Below are 19,806 nucleotides of genomic sequence, written 5' to 3' on the forward strand. Positions count from 1 at the left end.
GATGACATGCTGTCTGCAGTATTAAAGAAATAGAATTTAATGGATACCACACTGCTATTTTTCTGACATCTCAGTTCAGCCACAAACTAGAATTTGGAATTTTGCTGTTCCGAAATAATGTGGCTAAAGGAATCAAGATCTCAAACTTTTCATCCACCAGCACAGTTCAAATTCACTTGATAGGAAATCATTCTGGTATTGGACAACTGGCACGTGACTTTGGCACTTTTTAAATTTTTACTCCTAGATAGTATCCAAGATGCTGCTCAAGGCAAAGATTATAACCTGGAAGAAACTAACACTGACAAAAACAAGCCCCCCACAAGTATATTAGCCTACCACCTTTGACATGTTCCCTTTCTTCCTTTACTAGAGGTTCTGTGTATTTGGCAACAGTGTAAATCTTTCATACAATATGTGACACAGGGTCAGAAAGGCTTAAGTATCCTGCAGGATAAATGACCCAAATTCAACCTTTAGACTGAGACATGTTAGAAAAGTATGTAAATGGTAATTAGGGCCACTCTCTGTCAGACGGGCTAGAACTCTGAAATGCAAACCTGTATTGTTAGAAATTAGAGGTGATACTAATTGTGTGTGTGTACTTATATCTTGTTAGAGGTTAACAGTGTAACCAAATAGTTCCTATCTATGCTGTATTCTGTTAATTCAGAGATCAAAAGGAGATCTTAACATTCAAATGAACTGTAAACATAATAATATTACTGTATTAATCTCTCTTTGAAGGATATAACAAATCGCCTGTGAATGTTGGAAAACAGGCAATTGCCTTATGTTAATCCATGTAGCTAATTACCAATGATGCTTAGGAAACAGGTCTACTTCAAAGTCTCTATGATTGCCTATTGTTCACCTAAGGACTCCATGCTGTCAAGAGAAGGCCTGAAACTACAATGCTCATAATCTCTAATAGAAAACTGATCTCAGAATGGTACTCATGTCTGTATGTATACTGATCTTTTAACCCAGGGCAGCCAACCTGAGCCTGAGAAGGAGCAGAATTTACCAATGTACATTGACAAAGAGCCACACTAATATGTCAGCAGCCTCCCAGCAGCTCCCCGCACTCCAACCTGCAGCGCCTCCTGCCCGCCGGCAGCCCCACCAATCAGTGCCTCCCGCTCCCTCCCCATGCCTCCCGACCACTGCAATCAGGTGTTACGCAGTGCACAGGAGGCTCTGGTGGGGGAGGAGGGGAGGGTTGAGCGAGGGCATGGCAAGCTCAGGGGAAGGGGTGGAGTGGGGTCAGGGCCAGGGGCAGAGCAGGGGGTTGAGCACTGAGCAGTCCTCAGCACACTGGAAAGTTAGCACCTATAGCTCTAGCCCCGGAGTCAGTGCCTATGCAAGGAGCCACATATTAACTTATGAAGAGCCGCATGCGGCTCTGGGGCCATAGGCTGGCCACCCCTGTTGTAACCAATACTTCCTTTTTAAATACATTTTAGTTTAGTTAATAAAGATTGGCTGTAAGCGTGTATTTGGGGAAGATCTGGGAGGTAATGTGTCTGATCTTTTGGGATTGGTAGAACTTTCTTATATGATGAATAAGATTTTCAGTAATCCCCATCATATTTGACTTGGGTGTCTCAGTGGAGGCCTAAGGCTGGGTTACTTTAAGGGAACTGTGTTGTTGGCTTGTGGGTAACCAGTGAGGTATTATAGAAGCTGTTTTGTGCTGGCTTGGTAAATCTAAGTATTGGATTATCCACCAGCTTTGGGGATTGCCTGCCCCATTCTTTGCAGTTTGCCCGAATTGAGTAACCTCAGTGTGGCTCCCCTGGGATCCCGGTCACACAATACATCTTTAAATACTTCCAGGAGTCCACATAAATATTCTGTATTTCATTAGTTAGAAGTTAAAGTTGCTGAAGCAAGAAACTAGAACATCTTTCACCAACAGATCTTTAATTATTGCTCATAATTTTCCCTCCCCACAAAAGACAGGCTCTGGCTGCCAAATGACCTTGATTTCCTGGTTAATTTTTATGCAAGGTTTACAATAAGATTTTGTTTTCTCTGATTAAACTGACTTCATTGGACCATCTTCTAAAAAGAGAAAAAGCTGTGGACACAATTAACGGTTATTAAGTAGGTTGGCATATAGATTATATAATTTTTTTTGTATTTTTGATTCTTTCACCGACACCAGAATTGTAGGACTTCTTAATTTTAAAAAAACTGAACAAAGATAACTTATTAGTATGTTATATGAAGGTTTTTATGAAGCTCCCATATTTCACAAACCATAGTTTAAATTTCAAGTTGTAATATGATTTGATTTTATCTTGGAGTGGTTGAGATCCCTAAGATTGTATCAATATCATTGTTCTGTAATCTGACAGTGTGAATTGCTATCAGATAATTGCCACTTGTTTGGGAAGAGCTATATAACTCCCAGCTCCACCATTCCTGAGAAATAGTCATCCCAATCTTACAGTACTCCACACCCCTCCTGTATTCACTAAGTATCTCAGTATAGATTAGTATGCAGAGGTCTTACCAAATTCTCCACCAGAAATGGAGAAATCTCTTTCCAGGACTGTCCATTTCTGAATATGCTGAACACTGGCTGTGGACTTCATGTTGACTCTATCGATTCCTTCTTGAATGGCCTGGTAAACAGCCTGATCTCTTGTTGCCACAATCTCTGACACTTTAGTGGCTTTGCTGCCAATTTTCTGGCAGAATTCTCTGGCTTGCTCACTCAGATTGTCAGTAGGATCGGATGTTTCTGGGTCCAGAGTACTCTACAATATCAAGTGACAGAGTTTCAGTATTAATGGCTTGCTTCTATAGGGCACTAAGTGTCCTCAATCCCCACTCAAATCAGTGGAATTTGAGGGCAGCTCAAAATATCAAAACTTAAGTGAAACAGTCCAAACTGCAGTCCTAAGTCTACAAAATGGGACCATTTGTAGACTGTTGCTAGATAAGATAGTTTGTCAATTTGGCCACATAATGCGAACATGCTGGCTAATATGTGATCGTCATGTACGTGATGTTATCACATTTGAAACATGTCAAAATATTTAACATAGAAAAAGCTCTGTATATGCTTTGAATAAGTTACCACTGTGGGTGTGTCTACATTGCATTAAAAGTCCTGGCCTGGGTCAGCTGACTCGGGCTTGCAGGGCTCAGGCTGCAGGGCTATGAAACTTCAGTGTAGACATTTGGGCTTGGGCTGGAGCCCAGCTTTGACACCCTGTGAGGGAGAGGGAGTCGCACGCCCTGGGCTTGAGCCCAAGCCCAAACCTCTACACTGCTATTTTTAACCCTGCAGCCCAAGCCCTGGAGCCCAAGTCAGCTGATCTAGGCTCTCAGACTGGGTGCTGTGGGTTTTTTATCACACTGTAGACATACCCTGTGTTTTTCCAAATCAATTGCATTGTTATTTCAAGAAATGTATTCAAGATGCTATTTACAAAATAGATTACTGAAAATTGTATAGTTCTGTTTGATCTCTCAAGTCAGGGCTGCTGTTTAAAATTAGAAAAAATATTTTTTTTATACTTGGTGGTGGGGAGGAATCAGTGACAGAGATAATAAATGTAAAGGGTGACTAAAGCTGGGACACCAGAGACAAGAAGTTTTATATAATAATATACTGGGCCCTTGTTTTCATTCTGTTACTATAATATTTGCATTTTAACAAAGGATGATCTTTCCGTTGGGCTTGATCCTGTAGCTCAGCTATTCATAATCTTGTTCCTAAATTCATTCTTAGATTTCTTCCCTAAAGGAACAAATAGGTGGAAAATAGGGTCTGTGAGAAAGCAAACATTCTCTGTCTTAAGCATAAATTGTAATGAGCAAACATGGCCAAAAAAGCCTCTTGTGTAAATAGCTATGAAACTGTTGCCTTTGGTTTTTTATGTATTGAGACTTTAAACTTCTAAGGACTCTGCCTGTCCAGAGTGACAACAGCTGGTATAGAGAAGGCAAATGCTGTACTCTCTCATGGAGACTTCACTTCTGCTCTTTCAGGTTTTTCTTAATGAAAGTGAATTTGAATTTTAGACTGAAAGTAAGTCATGTTTTGTTTATGGAAGAATATTAGAAATGAATGTGAAGTATTTCTTCTTCTATATAGCATAAGGGCCAAATCCTGCTTGTTCACAGCAAATCTACCCATGTGAGTAAAGCCAGCACACTTTGCTCTGTAATTTGAACATTTTTCCCAATGTGGAACCACACACACACACACACATATTTGGAAGGTTTAAGATCTCAACAGTAAAAGTAGTTTACCTTTAAGGTCAGCAACATTGATAAGAACTTCTTTTGATCTCCAATCAACATAGCATTGCTAACAATGGGCAATTCCTTTTTGACCTCATCTTCAATTGGGATCGGAGGCACATTTTCACCTCCAGCTGTAATAATTAACTCTAGGCATAAAAAGAAACTTATTAGTTGAATTCAAATAATTTCCTCACAGCTATCTAAGGGGTGGGCTGAACCATTTATCACATTCCTGCTAATAGAAGATACCAGGAATACCAATAGCTTTCAAAGAGAACAAAACTTGTTTAGATGTGAAAATTAACCTTCCTGAAAGACAGATATATCCTTTGCAATATCCCTAGAGGGCGCTCTCTCTCTCTCTAATAAACATACACTACTGTGCATACAAAGCAAAACCCTTTATACCAGACTGCAGATAACCTAAACTCTTGGTTAACTGAAGATTAATTATGATTCTCGAGGAGGTGTTACTGATAACGTGGGCTTTTCAGCAGTTAGGCTCCCTTCAGTGCTATCTGGCATTCATTCTCTTTGTGCTCTAGTGTTGCTAAGCTGCGAAAAGCCCTTTCACAGCAGTCACCATAATAAAAAGCAATCTTAAAACCACCAAGAGGGGGCAGGCCAGCACAAGCAAGCACATGGAGAGGGATCTTAAGAAGAAGCAGATCGGCACAGAACAGCCAGGGACTAAGGCAGTCCAGAGTAGGACTGGATGAATAATGGATTTCTTGGTTTGCAACCAATTAAATAAATAATAATTAATAATTGTTTAGGGTCAAATGAACAACTAAATGTTTTGAAATTTTCAGCGAATCAAGACAAAATGTCATTCCATTCTGAACATTTCGTTTCTTTCAAAATCAGAATGATTTGTTTTGTTTTTGACCATTTTAAAATGTTTTTGATTAGTTTTATTTGAAAAACAAAGGACATTTTAAAGTAAACAGTCATTTCAAATTTTAAAAAATGATTTTAAAAAAGTCTGTGACATGGCCAGAAAGGGTTAAGTAGCTTGCAGGCTAAATGACCCAGGGTCAACCTTTAGAGACAGGTTAGATAGGCTAGAACTTTGAAATGCAAACCTGTATTGTTAGAAAATTAGAGGTGATACTATTTGTATGTGTTTACTTATATCTTGTTAGATGTTAGCCATGTAAACAGACAGTTCCTGTCTATCACTATAGCTATTGATTCAGCGATCAAAGGGAATATTAACATTTAGACGAATCTTGGGTGAAATAATGTCATTGTCTATATGTCCCTTTAAAGTTTGTGGTAAAATGTATATGAACTGTTTAATGGATTAATTACCTTATGTTAATCCATGTAGTTGATTACGTGATGTTTGGGAAACAGAAGGTTACATTAAAAGCCTATTGTTCACCCAGGATTGTATGGTCAAGAAGCTGCTAGAAAACTGTTTAAAAGACTCTTGGGAACTGATCCTTTCATCTCAGATCTGCTTGATGCTTTATGCAGGGGAAGCTTGAGTCGCAAGACTTAGATCTCAAGTCCTTCTGAATCACCCTAAATATGAACATTGGACTAAACCTATGGACTAATTCTGAAAGAACTCTTTGCAGCTACAAAGCTCAGCATCTCTACTATGAATCTGATCTCAGAACTGTACTCATGTCTGTATGTATACTGAACTTTTAACCAATACTCACTCTCTTTTCTTTTTTAATAACTTTTAGTTTAGTTAATAAGAATTGGCTGTAAGCCTGTATTTGGATAAGATCTGAAATAGTCCTTAACCTGGGAGGTAATGTGTCCGATCTCACTTTCTTATATGATGAATAAGATTTTTAGTAATCTTCATCATATTTGACTTGGGTGTTGGGTGGGTTAATTTAAGGTAACTGTATTTTGGCTTCTGGGTAACCAGTAAGATATTATAGAAGCTGTTTGAGGCTAACTTGGTGGATCTAAGTACTGGAATGACCACCAGCTTTGGGGATTGTCTGCTCCATTCTTTACATTTAATTAAGTAACCTCAGTGTGGGTCCCCTGGGACCCCAGTCATAGAGTTCATAAAATGTTTTGATTTTTTCAGCATTTGGGGGTGGGGAAGGTTGACCAAAACAATTTGCCAAACTTGACAAAATTCACAGAATGTTTGTGTAGCAAATCTGTATCCTTCACAGAAAACAAAGTTTTGACTGAAAAATTGCACCCAACTCTAGTCCAGAGGACCAGGAGGGTGGTGCCTACCTTCAGAGTCTGTCTAAAAATAACTTTAAAAATACCAAACAAATGCATCATTCTTGTGCTATTTTGCTGATTCCTCTTGATAAGGAAGGAGTGTGCATTTTTATTTGAATGTCTGTCAATTAAAGTAAAATTCTTTGACTATTACAATTCTTAATACTTTGCACCATCCCGTAAGCAAACTACGAGTGCTCCACTGCATTAAATTTGTGTCCTCTGCCTGTGCCTAAAATAAAATATGTCCTTTTAAATATATAAAACATTTTAAGAAATAATGTACTCTGTACAGAACAGTGCAGACAAATGGACTTATGTGTACTATTGTAACTGAACGTCATACATTAAGGGACCTGATCCTGGAAACACTTATATGGAAGTACTCAACTTTGCTTACATACTTCCATTGAAGTCAATGGTACTATTGCTGCACATGAAGGTAAGCAACTGTAAGTATTTGCTGAATCAGTTTCTTAGTTGCCAGTAACATATTCAATATTAACTAAGAGGCTTCTTGTCTGTATTTTAATTTGGTTCTTTGCCAAAATCTGTGGTATTGAATACAATAAGATGATAGAAACTTGACTGTTTCAGTGGAATTATGTTTTTCTAGATTATCAGAATTTGCATATTGAGTAGATATTAAGTCTGGCAAACAGATTAGTCTAAGAAGGAAACAGAGGAAATGAGAAGGAAAGAAAAGGTTATGGAAAACTGACGTGTCTTGTTTCTTACAAGAAACACTAGATTGTCTGACTTGTGTGCTGTGTTATGGTAAAACTACCATTTGGTAGTGAGTTGTGAGCTAGGGAGAAAGTAGAATAGGGAGGAGAAAGAGGCGACCTCTGAGGTTCAGTGTTTACTTTTAAACCAGCTTATTGCTCCTTACACACCGTCTCTGAGATATCCGATACGTCATGGATCAGCATTTCTTTCAAACTCCCTAGCCGCGATAATCTGGTGTCTCAGTGTTTTAATACTCTGAGATACAAAAATAGTTATCTTTAGCAAGTTTTTTAAAAACTTGAATGGGGGAAAGCTTAACAAAGGTAGCACAATTCAATAGCTTAGTGCCTGATCCCATTTGTTACTGAGCTTTATTCAATTCAGTGGCACTTGAGGGAACTCAGGGGAAATTGTTACTCACAGGTTTGGGTCCTAACTTCACTAGTGTTCAGGCTCAGCTTTAGAGGCTATAGGGTCTATTATATACTTTCCCTGCCCGTGTGTGTTTTATATACAATAGCCAGCGGCTAAATCCACATAAACTGGCACAGGCAATACTGCACAATTATTTTCCTGGATAATATGATGTGTGTACAGAATTATTTTATGAAGTACAATTTATATTTCTAGGATGAGAGATTACACTATGCTTTATCATATCTTAAATGTATGGCTACCCCTCCACAAATCAGACGTTGATCTAAACCTTAGAGATTTCCTCCTCCTCAACTTTTCACTCAACTTTTCCAAACCCACCAGAGCCCCTGTAATTTTATAACTGCTTCTGCCCCACCCACAATGAGGTTCCATTAAGGGGGTTCTCTTATCTAGCTGTCTCTGACATGTGACTATTCAAATCTTAAGAGCTACTCTGGGTCAGAGATATCACAAAACAGCATAATTTGTCCCTCTCATCCTTGATGCATTGAAAGTCCTGCGAGAACTCATGAGAACTGAAGACACCAGCCAGACCTGCTGAGATGGATTTCAGCAAATGGAGGAGAGATGATGGGGGGAGGGGGGATTTATCTGACCTTCCAACATATTTTAAATGGTTTAGACTTGGGTTTGAAGTTTGCATGGAAATTCAGGCAGTATTTATTTTATCCAAACTGGCTCACTTAGCCTTAATTTATCTTTAATGTACAGTGTTTATTTATTTTTTAAATGGCACTCCCATCACTGAAGGTATAAGTGCAATGCAAACATTAAGATAATCAAACTGGGCCACTTTGTTAAAGAATAACAATGGGGGGAAAGGAAAAGTAACCAGAAAAGGAAAAGGCAGAGAATTAAGGGAGGCCAAAATGATCACATTCAGTGCAGGCTAATTATACATCTAATAAAGCCCTGCAGGACTGACTGCACATGGTAATGTTATCCTGTTACAAATTCACCAGCAAGTGCATCTACTTCCCTCCTGATTCATCTTGTCTTCTGGGGTTACAGTTACTCATTACACAAGATAGTTTAGGAAGCATCTGAACTGTGACCAAATATCTCCCTTCTGAGTATGTATCTTGGAAGAGAGCATCCAGGCAAACAAATTACCGAAACCTTCCCATGGCAACATTTCAAACAAAATACTGTCACCAGACCCAACTATTCCTCTTTGTTTTAACTTATCCTTCTACCCTCAAAAATTAGGAGGGTATTGTTCAAATGATCTGGAAACGCGGAGCTTACAGCCATCTCAGATGTCCAGCTCCCACATGGCAGTAAGGGTACAATGAGTTTTCCTATTTCATTAGGCACCCTCTTCTAGCATGTAGCCCCATGACTCATAACTTAATACAAAACATAGTGATTGTCTAACATTATTGTCTGAATATTTTGATCAGTAAGTAAGGCAAAAGACCTAGCAAGATTCAAATCGGGATTGAACATTTACATGGATAACAAAATATCCAGAATTATTGTTAATGCTAACAAAATGAATATTGGAAGGCAGATGAAATCTCATGTTGCAATGCTTAAGCCAATCTCGAAGGATGAAACCTTCCTGGGAGCAGATTCTCTCACATCTACTTATTGTGAGGTTTCCTCTGAAGCACTTGGCACTGGAGTTGGAGACACTCAACCAGATGGACCACAAGCCTGATCCAATAAGACATTCCTATGTGCTTATCTGTTGTATGACTGAACAACACTGAATAGTTACTTTAAAATGTTGGGAGGAGACTGCTTTTTACCTTTAATTCTTCCAGTAACATAGAGGAAGCCGTCCTTGTCTAGTCTTCCTACGTCTCCAGAATGCAACCACCCATCATCATCAATGACTTCTTTTGTTTTATCCTCCATATTTAAATAACCCATGAAAACAGTTCTTCCCCAGAAACAAATTTCTCCATTGCCGTCTGCATCCTCATTCACCAGTTTCACTTTGCAGCCAGGCACTGCTTTGCCACAGCTACAAGGGAACAAGAAGGAAAAGATTCATATGGAATGCTAGAAAAGCCAGATAAAATATAGAGCGAACCTTTACAATATCTCATCTCAAAGACCTTGAGAAGGTATAAACAAACACATTCCCATCATTGTTAGAAAGTTACGGGACAGAATCTCAGCTGATGTAAAGCAGCAGTGTAAGTGGAGTTCTGCACATTTATACCAGCTGAGGATTTTGCCCTGTGTTGCTATTTAAGTGGACTTTTTGTTTCTTCTGGAGCATTAAAACACTTCTCTGTTTGAAATTTCACATTTACACATTATTCCCTCTTAAGTAGGCCAGCCCTTCGGTTTAATAGTTGTGCTCTGCACAGCATGCAAGAGACTGAGTTTGACTGATACCCTGGGCCAAAGTGTGGTGGAAGCAACATGCTCAGCTTCTGGCATGAAGATTGTCTTGAGCTGGAACACAGAGCCTTGAAGATGGGAAGTAAAGGAAAGAACAAAGAGAACCAAATCTCCCAAGTCTCAGTCCAGCACTATATCCACTAGACAACACCGCCTCTCAAGTTCAAGGCTCAATGGACACCGTATCAAAGTGAATCTAAATTTTACAGTAAAGCAACCTGGAAATACTGTAGCAGCTTTTCATACATTAAAAATAGAGCATTTTACTGAATTACATATATATTTGATATTCAATTCATTCTGTCTTTTCCCAATTTTCTGTTTTCAATTTGTTGCAGACTTTTGTAGTAAAAATGCATAAATATGTGGTAGAAATTGACAAGGGTGAAACTAGAAGTTTTAGCAGCTGGGTCCAGTGCAATAAGGGCTTTTGCCACCTAAGTAGATGTGGGAGGCAATGAAGCAGTTAACAGTCTCAATGTTGGAATTGTGCCTCTTTAAATTAATCAGTAGGAGGGTGAGAATTAATAGTCTGGAGAAACTACAGAGTACTTGATAGTTGTGTGGATATACATTAGCCAGAGATATAAATAATTAAGAATGCAGACTATCAGCTCCAGATTTTTTCTGAATTCGCTGATGTACTACATTGTTGCACACAACTTGACTGCACTCATCTCTTCTTGACAGATGCTAAAGAACATATCTGCTTTGGGATCTGATATCTGCTAGTAATTTGTATATCAAAAGCCTGATTCTGTATTCACTGTACACTCAATTTCTCTTGGGCCCCAAAGAGGCAACAAAAATGTATAGCAGTGCTGCATTTGGACTGAAACTTTCCTGAAGTCTGATATTTGTATGCTAGTGAACATCATATCAGACAGAATATCCAGAGTATTGGCATCTTGGAACATTTATACTAGATTTTTTTCAGAGCACAACTGATTCTTCATTCTACCACTATTGCATCAATGTCCTTTTCCACAACTTGCTCAACACTGCTGTATACTAGAGCTGGACCAAACCCTCTAAAAATCACAGCATCCTTTGTGAAATCACGGCATTTGTAGTGCTAGAATATTAATGCCATCGCCTGGATGAAAAGAAAACATGACAGGAAAGGGGAGAGAATTGGAGAATTGACAGAAGCAGAAAATTGTTGCAGATTAAAAAGTACAAAAAACACACAGTCAAGGTAATTTCATACTTTTGAAAATAATTTCTTATTGTTTATAATACTGGTTATAAGAGAAAAGAACTCTTGGAGAGTCACTCCACATTCATTCTAATCTTTCATTTACATTTAGGATAATTGGTTGGAAAAATAAGGTTCTAGGAAGGCACCTAGTTCACTAAATCACTCAGCAGCATAAATGACACAGGAATGAATTCCATAATCTCGCGTGAAATCTGATCAATCAGGCTTTGCGTAGCTGCCCTGTTCAGGAAGTGGAGGGAAAAATGCACCCTGATCCAGGGCAGTCTCACCCTTTTCTCTGCCTATATAAGGTTCCTGGCCAACTGAACCTGGGAAGAAAGACCCAGTAGCTTCTTCCACTGTCCAGCCCAACACTCTTTTCTGTATCAACATATTCAGGGCTGGTCTGCTCACGTCCTGGGCCTGCAGCCCCTATACAATCATTCTACTCAGGTGCCTCAAAGGTTGGGCAAGGGTTTGGGGTGAAGGACGAGTACCACCTATCAAACTTTTGTAAAGCTAGTACAGCAAACCATGTGTTAGCCTTTTAATTAGGGTTACCATTCGTCCGGATTTACCCGGACATGTCCTCCTTTTTGTGCTAAAAATAGCGTCCGGGGGGAATTTGTAAAGCACTCACAATGTCCGGGATTTCCCCCCTCCCCCGGCAGAGCAGAGCGAGCGGCTGGGAGGGCTGCAGGAAAGTCCCGGGCTGGACTCCGGAGCAGCTGTAGAGGAGCCGGATCCGCCCTGCATTCTGAGCAAGTGTATCAGCACAAAGTGCAGCCCTCCCCTTTTGCAACTGGGAGCGGTTTCTGCCATGCAGCGTAGCAAAACGGGAGCGAGAGCACTTTGTGCTGATACAAGGGCAGCTCTCCCCTGCAGCCCGGTCCGGCAGCACTGTGCAGGGCCAGGGACCGGGTTTTGTTGTGCTGGGGAGCTTAGCCACGTGTCCGGGTACAGGTAGGGGGTAGGGTCCTGGGGGGCAGTTGGGGGGGGTCTTAGGAGGGGGCAGTTAGGGGACAAGGAACAGGGAGTCTTAGGTAGGGGGTGGGGTTCTGGAGGGCTGTTAGGAGCAGTGGTCCCAGGAGGGGGCAGTCAGGGGACAAGGAACAGGGGGAGGGTTGGGGTTCTGGGGGGCGGGAAGTGGGAGGGGCAGGGGCGGGGCTAGGGCGGGGCTCCTCCCGTCCTCTTTTTTGCTTGCTGAAATATGGTAACCCTACTTTTAATAATGGGACTATGTTAACTTCACAGATGTGTTATTGGGTCTCAACAGTTAAAATTACAGCAATAATAATCATACGTGTAACAGAATGAGTCAAATCTGCATTTATGCAGGGCTTCTGCAGAATGCCTGGTGTTACTGCTTTAAACAAGGTTTACATATTAATATTTATATGAAAGCTAGATAAAATCAATAGTTTCTTTGCAAAGTTATTACAGACAGGTCATCTCATAGTCTGGGTGCACACAGCAGTCTGGTTTTTACAAAGAACTCAATAAAGCTGAATGCTGAGGAAGAATCAAGAGACCTGGTTTAAGCAAGAAGGACATTTACTAGCCTTATAAAGAGTGTTTCATAGGATGTTGTTTTTACTGTGTATTTATTTACACTGAAATACACAGATTTTGACTCTAAAAGTGAAGACAAAGACTTGGCAAATTCACTTAATATTGTGTAATTCTATACCATGACTTAATTACCCAGAAACTGATATAAAAACAAGGAGGTGAAAGAGGGAGTGGGAAAGAAAAACAGTGGGAACAGGAGGCATCATGGGCATTCTCATGTTGGCAGGATTGTTTCATTTCTGCATGTAAAAGGTTCTGTAAAATTACCTGCGACGTCTGTAAACATATGGCCCAGACATGCAGTGCGGGCCTGTGGTCTCGCTCATCCCATACGCCTGGTACAAGGGGATGTTCAGACTCAAGAAGAAATCCAGAGTTTCTGTAGTGAGAGGAGCAGCACCAGAGAAATGCTTCTGACAGTGGGAAAATCCCAGAGCACTGCGGATTTTTGCAAGTACTAAGTAGTCTGCTAATCTTGTTCGAAAGGGCTTCAAGTCACTGCTGAGTGGAAAACACACAGAGAAAGACAGGGGAATCCAGAGGAAATGTAAATAATTTCCAAAACAAACCAACTTTGTGTTTCAATTACACGTTCATCATTTGGTTTTGGATGTCTAGGCACATTATTTCCCATTTGTATCATTTACAGGATGTCCTTCCTTGAATACTAACTCCAAATACCAGGGATGTTCCAATTTTGCAGATTCATGAAGGATTGGTGAAATGCATTGTGGAGATCACTATTCCTTGATTCTTTATCACTTAAATATGTGCTAGTTCCACCCAAATCTATGATAATTAAGATAACAAGAGCCTCATTGTCTGGGCAATTTGAGAAACCTATCTGGGAAACTGAAAAATCATACAAGTAAATCAGTACAGACATGCAATGTTTTATGGGTATGTGTACACGGCAAAGAAAAACCTCAGCTGGCCCATGCCAGCCAACTCGGGCGCATGGGGCTCTGGCTGAGGGGCTGTTTCATTGCTGTGTAGACTCCAGCAGGAGCCTGAGCTCTGGGACCTTCCCACCCCATAGTGTCCTAGAGCCCGGGCCCTAGCCTGAGCCCCGAAATCTACACAGTAATGAAACAGTCCCACAGCTGAGCCCCGTGAGCCCGAGTTGGCTGGCATGGGCCAGCTGCAAGGTTTTCTTTGCTGTGTAGACCTATCCTATAGGATCTTCTCCTCTGCTGTACATAAATTCATAATCAAGTGCTATCACACCTCAGGCTTCTATAAAACTGTTTCTTTTTGGTGGGGGAGTGGAGTGATTAATCCTCAGGGCTCTGTAGATAACATGAGGACCTAGGAACAGCCATATTGGGTCAGACCTATGCCAAAAGCAGACTCCCTGAGGGAACTGATAGGCAGGATCCGCTGGGAGGCTAATATAAGGGGGAAAGGAGTCCAGGAGAGCTGACTATATTTTAAAGAAGCCTTATTGAGGGTGCAGGAACAAACTATCCCGATGTGCAGAAAGAATAGCAGATATGGCAGGCAACCAGCTTGGCTTAACAGAGAAATCTTCAAAGAGCTTAAACACAAAAAGGAAGTTTACAAGAAGTGGAAATTTGGACAGATGACTAGGGAGGAGTATAAAAATATTGCAAGAGCATGCAGGGGTGTAATCAGGAAGGCCAAAACATAATTGGAGTTGCAGCTAGCAAGGGATGTGAAGGGTAACAAGAAGGGCTTCTACAAGTATGTTAGCAATAAAGGGGGGAGAGATAGCTCAATGGTTTGAGCATTAGCCTGCTAAACCCAGGATTGTGAGTTCAATCCTTGAGGGGGGCTCTGGGGCAAAATCAGTACTTGGTCCTGCTAGAGAAGGCAGGGGGTTAGACTCCATGACCTTTCAGGGTCCCTCCCAGATCTAGAAGATAGGTGTATATCTCCATATATTACTATAAGGTCAGGGAAAGTGTGGGACCCTTACTGAATGGGAGAGGCAAACTAGTGACAGATGGTGTGGAGAAAGTTGAAGTACTCAATGCTTTTTTTGCCTCAGTTTCACAGACAAGGTCAGTGCCCACACTGCTGCACTGGGCAGCACAGTATGGGGAGGAGGTGAGCAGCCCTCAGTGGTGAAAGAACAGGTTAAGGACTATTTAGAAAAGCTGGACATGCACAAGTCCATGGGGCCGGATCTAATGCATCCGATGGTGCTGAGGGAGTTGGCTGATGTCATTGCAGAGCCATTGGCCATTATCTTTGAAAACTTGTGGTGATCACCAGACAATTGGAAAAAGGCAAATATAGTGCCCATCTTTAAAAAAAAGGAAAAAGGAGAATCTGGGACTCTACAGACTGGTCAGCCTCACCTCAGTCCCTGGAAAAATCATGGAGCAAGTCCTCAAGGAATCCATTTTGAACCACCTGGAGGAGAGGAAGGTGATCAGGTAGAGTCAACATGGATTCACCAAGGCCAAGTCATGCCTGACCAACCTAATTGCCTTCTATGATGAGATAACTGGCTCTGTGGATATGGGGAAAGCGGTGGATGTGATATATCTTGACTTTAGCAAAGCTTTTGATAAGGTCTCCCACAGTATTCTTGCCAGCAAGTTAAAAAAGTATGGATTAGATTAATGGACTACAAGGTGGATAGAAAGCTGGCTAGATTGTCGGGTTTAACGGGTAGTGATCAACGGCTCGAAGTCTAGTTGGCAGCCAGTATCAAGTGGAGTGCCCCAGTGGTCTGTCCTGGGGCCGGTTTTGTTCAACATCTTCATAAATGATCTGGATGATGGGATGGATTGCACCCTCAACAAGTTTGCAGCTGACACTAAGCTGTGGGGAGAGGTAGATAAGCTGGATGGTAGGGATAAGGTCCAGAGTGACCAAGACAAATTGGAGGATTGGGCCAAAAGAAATCTGATGAGATTCAACAAGGACAAGTGCAGAGTCCTGCACTTAGGACGGAAGAATCCCATGCACTGCTACAGGCTGGGGACCGACTAGCTAAGCAGCAGTTCTGCAGAAAAGGACCTGGGGATTACAGTGGACGAGAAGCTGGATATGAGTCAACAGTGTGCACTTGTTGCCAAGAAGGCTAACGGCATATTGGGCTGCATTAGTAGGAGCATTGCCAGCAGATCGAGGGAAGTGATTATTCCCCTCTATTCAACACTGGTGAAGCCACATCTGGAGTACTGCATCCAGTTCTGGGCCCCCTACTACAGAAAGGATGTGGATAAATTGGAGAGAGTCCAGCGGAGGGCAACGAAAATGATTAGGCCGCTGGGGCACATGACTTATGAGGAGAGGCTGAGGGAACTGGGCTCATTTAGTCTTCAGAAGAGAACAGTGATGGGGGATTTGATAGCAACCGTCAACTACCTGAAGGGGGGTTCCAAAGAGGATGGAGCTTGGCTATTTTCAGTGGTGGCAGATGACAGAACAAGGACCAATGGTCTCAAGTTGCAGTGGGGGAGGTCTAGGTTGCATATTAGGAAAACTATTTCACAAAGAGGGTGGTGAAGCACTGGAATAGGTTACCTAGGGAGGTGGTGGAATCTCCATCCTTAGAGGTTTTTAAGGCCCGGCTTGACAAAGCCCTGGCTGGGATAATTTAATTGGGGTTGGTCCTGCTTTGAGCAGGGAGTTGGACTAGATGACCTCCTGAGGTCTCTTCCGACCCTAATCTTCTATGAGTCTATGATTCCATCAAGCCCAGTATCCTGTCTTCCAGAGGCAATGAACGGAACAGGCAATCATCAAGTGATTCATCGCCTGTCATCCACTCCCAGCTTCTGGCAAACAAAGGCTAGGGACACCCAGAGTACAGTGTTGCATCCCTGACCATTTTGGCCAATGACCATTGATGGACTTATCCTCCATGAACTTATCTAATTTTTTTTAACTGCATTATAGTTTTGGCCTTCAAAACATCACCTGGCAATGAGTTTTATGACCTTGGAAAATCAGAGAAAAATGCATGGATACACTGGGAATGGATGCCAAAGCCTGAAACGTGCAACAAAGGTGGAGAAAATCTCCAGTGAAAAACTATAGTAAAGCCCAGAGCAGAACCTTGGATGCAAGACATGGGATAGTTTGTGCCAGACACAAAACCTATCTTTAAAATTCCAGTCAAAACTAGATACCCCAGCAGACACTGAATCCAAGATCAGTTTTACGAGATGCTATTGAGCATCTTTTCTCCCCAAAGATATTTTGTACCAAAATATAAAACTACGGTGCTGAATGCAAATTACCAAGCAAAATATCTATGCTAGTGAGAACAGAAAGGCAACCCCCCTAAAGTCAATGGGGCTACTCAGGGATAATTGAGGGCAGATAAGGGGCATAGCTAAAGTAGTATTTGGTACTACAGTAACTCCTCACTTAAAGTCATCCCAGTTAACGTTGTTTCCTTGTTACGTTGCTGATCAATTAGGGAACATGCTCATTTAAAGTTGTGTAATGCTCCCTTCTAATGTTTGGTAGCCACCTTTGTCTACTGCTTGCAGGAAGAGCAGCCCGTGGCAGCTAGCTGGTGGGGGCTTGGAATCAGGATGGACTGGCAGCCCCCCTACCAGCTCCCCCTATCAGCTCCCCTAAGTTCCCTGTGCAGCAGCTGCCTGTAATTCAGCTGTGTCCCTCCCGCCACTGCCATGTGCTGCTCCTGCCCTCTGCCTTGGAGCTGCTCCCTGAGACTCCTGCTTACTGTGCGGGGGTGGGGGGAAGGGAGGAAGAGGGGGGTTAATGTCAGGGTGTCCCCCTCCCCCCTGCTCCTGCACCCCACTTACCCCATCTTCCATAGAGCAGGGGGGACACACCAGGACTCAGGACAGAGGGAGCTTGCAGCAGCTGCGTCTCAGCAAGCTGATCTAATTAACAAGGCAGTGTACTTAAGGGAAATGCGCATATCTCCCTCCATTCCTGCTGCCTTGTGTAGAGAGAGAGTTAACCCTTGAGGGATCAGCCAATTGCTAGTTCATCATTTAGCAGTAAGGGAAATATCCCACCTTCTGACTCCTCCACCTCAACCAAGCTTCACAATCATCATCACTGTATACCAGTATTAAATTATTTGTTTAAAACTTACAGTGAGTGAGTGAGTGAGTGAGTGAGTGAGTGTGTGTGTGTGTGTGTGTGTGTGGTGAAAAAAAATTCCCTGGAACCTAACCCCCCATTTACATTAATTCTTATGGGGAAATTGGATTCGCTTAACATCATTTCACTTAAAGTCACATTTTTCAGGAACATAACTACAACGTTAAGTGAGGAGTTACTGTAATTATACCTTCCTGAGCAACTTAGGTTCCTCTCTAAGCTAATGGACATGGCCCATGATAACACTTTCTTTTTCATAAATCCTGACTGAGCAGACGTGTCCTTTAATTTCTCCATGATTTTCTCCCATACTCGTGGAACTCCCATATGAGATGTTGGCTGTGCTTCTTTCAGTGTATTGACCAAGCTGCCCTGTTAAAATAAGAGAATATAGTGCAAAGGTCAGGATTAGTGTTATGGAGGTTTTTTTCTTCCTAATGGACTAAGTCTTGCAGCACTTATACGTATAATATCATTGAAGTCAGAGCCTGTTATTTCAGCTAGATCCCCAGGTGAGTTAGACCAATGCTTGACACAACTATGTGTGTGCTGGGTGTGTGTGTGGGGGTGCACACAGTTGGCTTTACTCCTCCTTTCTGTCCCCCCTGATCCTGCCTACCTGAAACACCGCTTACACTCCGTCCTGTGCCAGAGGAATCCTCAAGCTGCTGCCTTAAAAAGGGCTCAGGTTCTGGCCATATTATTTTTTCATTTTATAATGTAATGAACTAACTGTGTACAGAGAGGGTGAGAGACCCACTATTACTATCAGTTACAGGAACTCTTCTTTAGCTAAAGGAGGCGGGGAAGGGATAGCGGTAGCTCAGTGGTTTGAGCATTGGCCTGCCTAACCCAGGGTTGTGAATTCCATCCTTGAGGGGGCCACCTAGGGATCTGGGGCAAAATCAGTACTCGGTCCTGCTAGTGAAGGCAGGGGGCTGGACTCAATGACCTTTCAGGGTCCCTTCCAGCTCTATGAGATAAGTATATCTCCATATATTATATTATAAAGTGATAGAGGCCTGTGATTTTGGAGCTGACGGACCAGAGTTCTAGTCATGGCTCCGGGTTAGGGTAAAATGAGGCCTTAAGGCACTGGAGTATTGGCCTACATCTCCCAATGAATTCACTTTTCCAGAATGGTTACACAAAACTTGCAATTATCTTCTGCAGCTCCTTAAAACCAAATGCTCTACTTAGTGCTTCTGCTGGTGAAAAAATTAACTTAAACGTAAAGTACTACAGGTACCTTTAAAGCATCTGGCTCAGCAAAGTAAATTTGCTCTCCCCACTTGATTCCAGTCCAGAGGTCATATATCTGAGCAGCTATGTGGCTGAGCGGGAGGTAACTGACTATAATCTCCTGTTGGATTTCTGCTGGTTGCATATCCCCTGCTCTGCTGGCATGTGCTGCTGTCCAGGTTATCTGTTCACATAAATAACAAGATGTTAAATATTATTTTTGTTTTATTTTAATACAATTTAAGCAGCCAGTCCTGTTATATTAATAAACTCTGAATCTGTCTGTATAATACACATGTATTGTTAGAAGCGACAAAGAGTCCTGTGGCACCTTATAGACCAGCAGACATTTTGGAGCATAAGCTTTCATGGGTGAATACTCACTTTGTCAGATGCATGTCATCTGTTTAGATATATCACTACCTTTAATAACATGTAGATTGTCACTCATCTATAAGGCCTATTTAGAGCAAATGAACTGCAAGGAATATAATGAAATGGTGGCAGTCTGTTTTTCCCCCTGCTGCACTGTGCACACTACAATTCCTGCCTTACATACACAATTGGTATTGCTGATACGATTAACCTCACCAGAGGGCCCATGGACTGAACAGACAAGGGAACCCAACTACACCTTCATAGAATCATAGAAATATAGGACTGGAAGGGACCTTTATAGGTCATATAGTCCAGTCCCCTGCACTGAGGCAGGACTAAATATTAACTAGACC

General features: G+C 41.8%; 1 protein-coding gene across 7 annotated transcripts in view; it reads right to left on the reverse strand.

Moving 5' to 3' along the window:
* Positions 1 to 2,225: 2,225 nt before the first annotated feature.
* The window catches only part of LOC135972084 (long-chain-fatty-acid--CoA ligase ACSBG1-like), a 60,164-nt gene continuing 42,583 nt past the window's right edge, over positions 2,226 to 19,806 (reverse strand). For 6 of the 7 annotated variants that reach the window (XM_065579518.1, XM_065579514.1, XM_065579520.1 and 3 more), the window contains 6 exons: positions 19,083 to 19,259; positions 18,024 to 18,205; positions 13,040 to 13,273; positions 9,396 to 9,613; positions 4,273 to 4,412; positions 2,226 to 2,768 (listed from right to left, as the gene is read on the reverse strand). In XM_065579518.1, coding sequence (XP_065435590.1) covers positions 2,502 to 2,768; positions 4,273 to 4,412; positions 9,396 to 9,613; positions 13,040 to 13,273; positions 18,024 to 18,205; positions 19,083 to 19,259 — 1,218 coding nt within the window. In that variant the 3' untranslated portion in view covers positions 2,226 to 2,501. The remainder of the gene's footprint in view (positions 2,769 to 4,272; positions 4,413 to 9,395; positions 9,614 to 13,039; positions 13,274 to 18,023; positions 18,206 to 19,082; positions 19,260 to 19,806) is intronic. The other variant, XM_065579515.1, reaches the window with a different exon arrangement.

This window comes from Chrysemys picta, unplaced genomic scaffold, assembly GCF_011386835.1.
Source record: "Chrysemys picta bellii isolate R12L10 unplaced genomic scaffold, ASM1138683v2 scaf364, whole genome shotgun sequence".
Lineage (NCBI taxonomy): Eukaryota > Metazoa > Chordata > Testudines > Emydidae > Chrysemys > Chrysemys picta.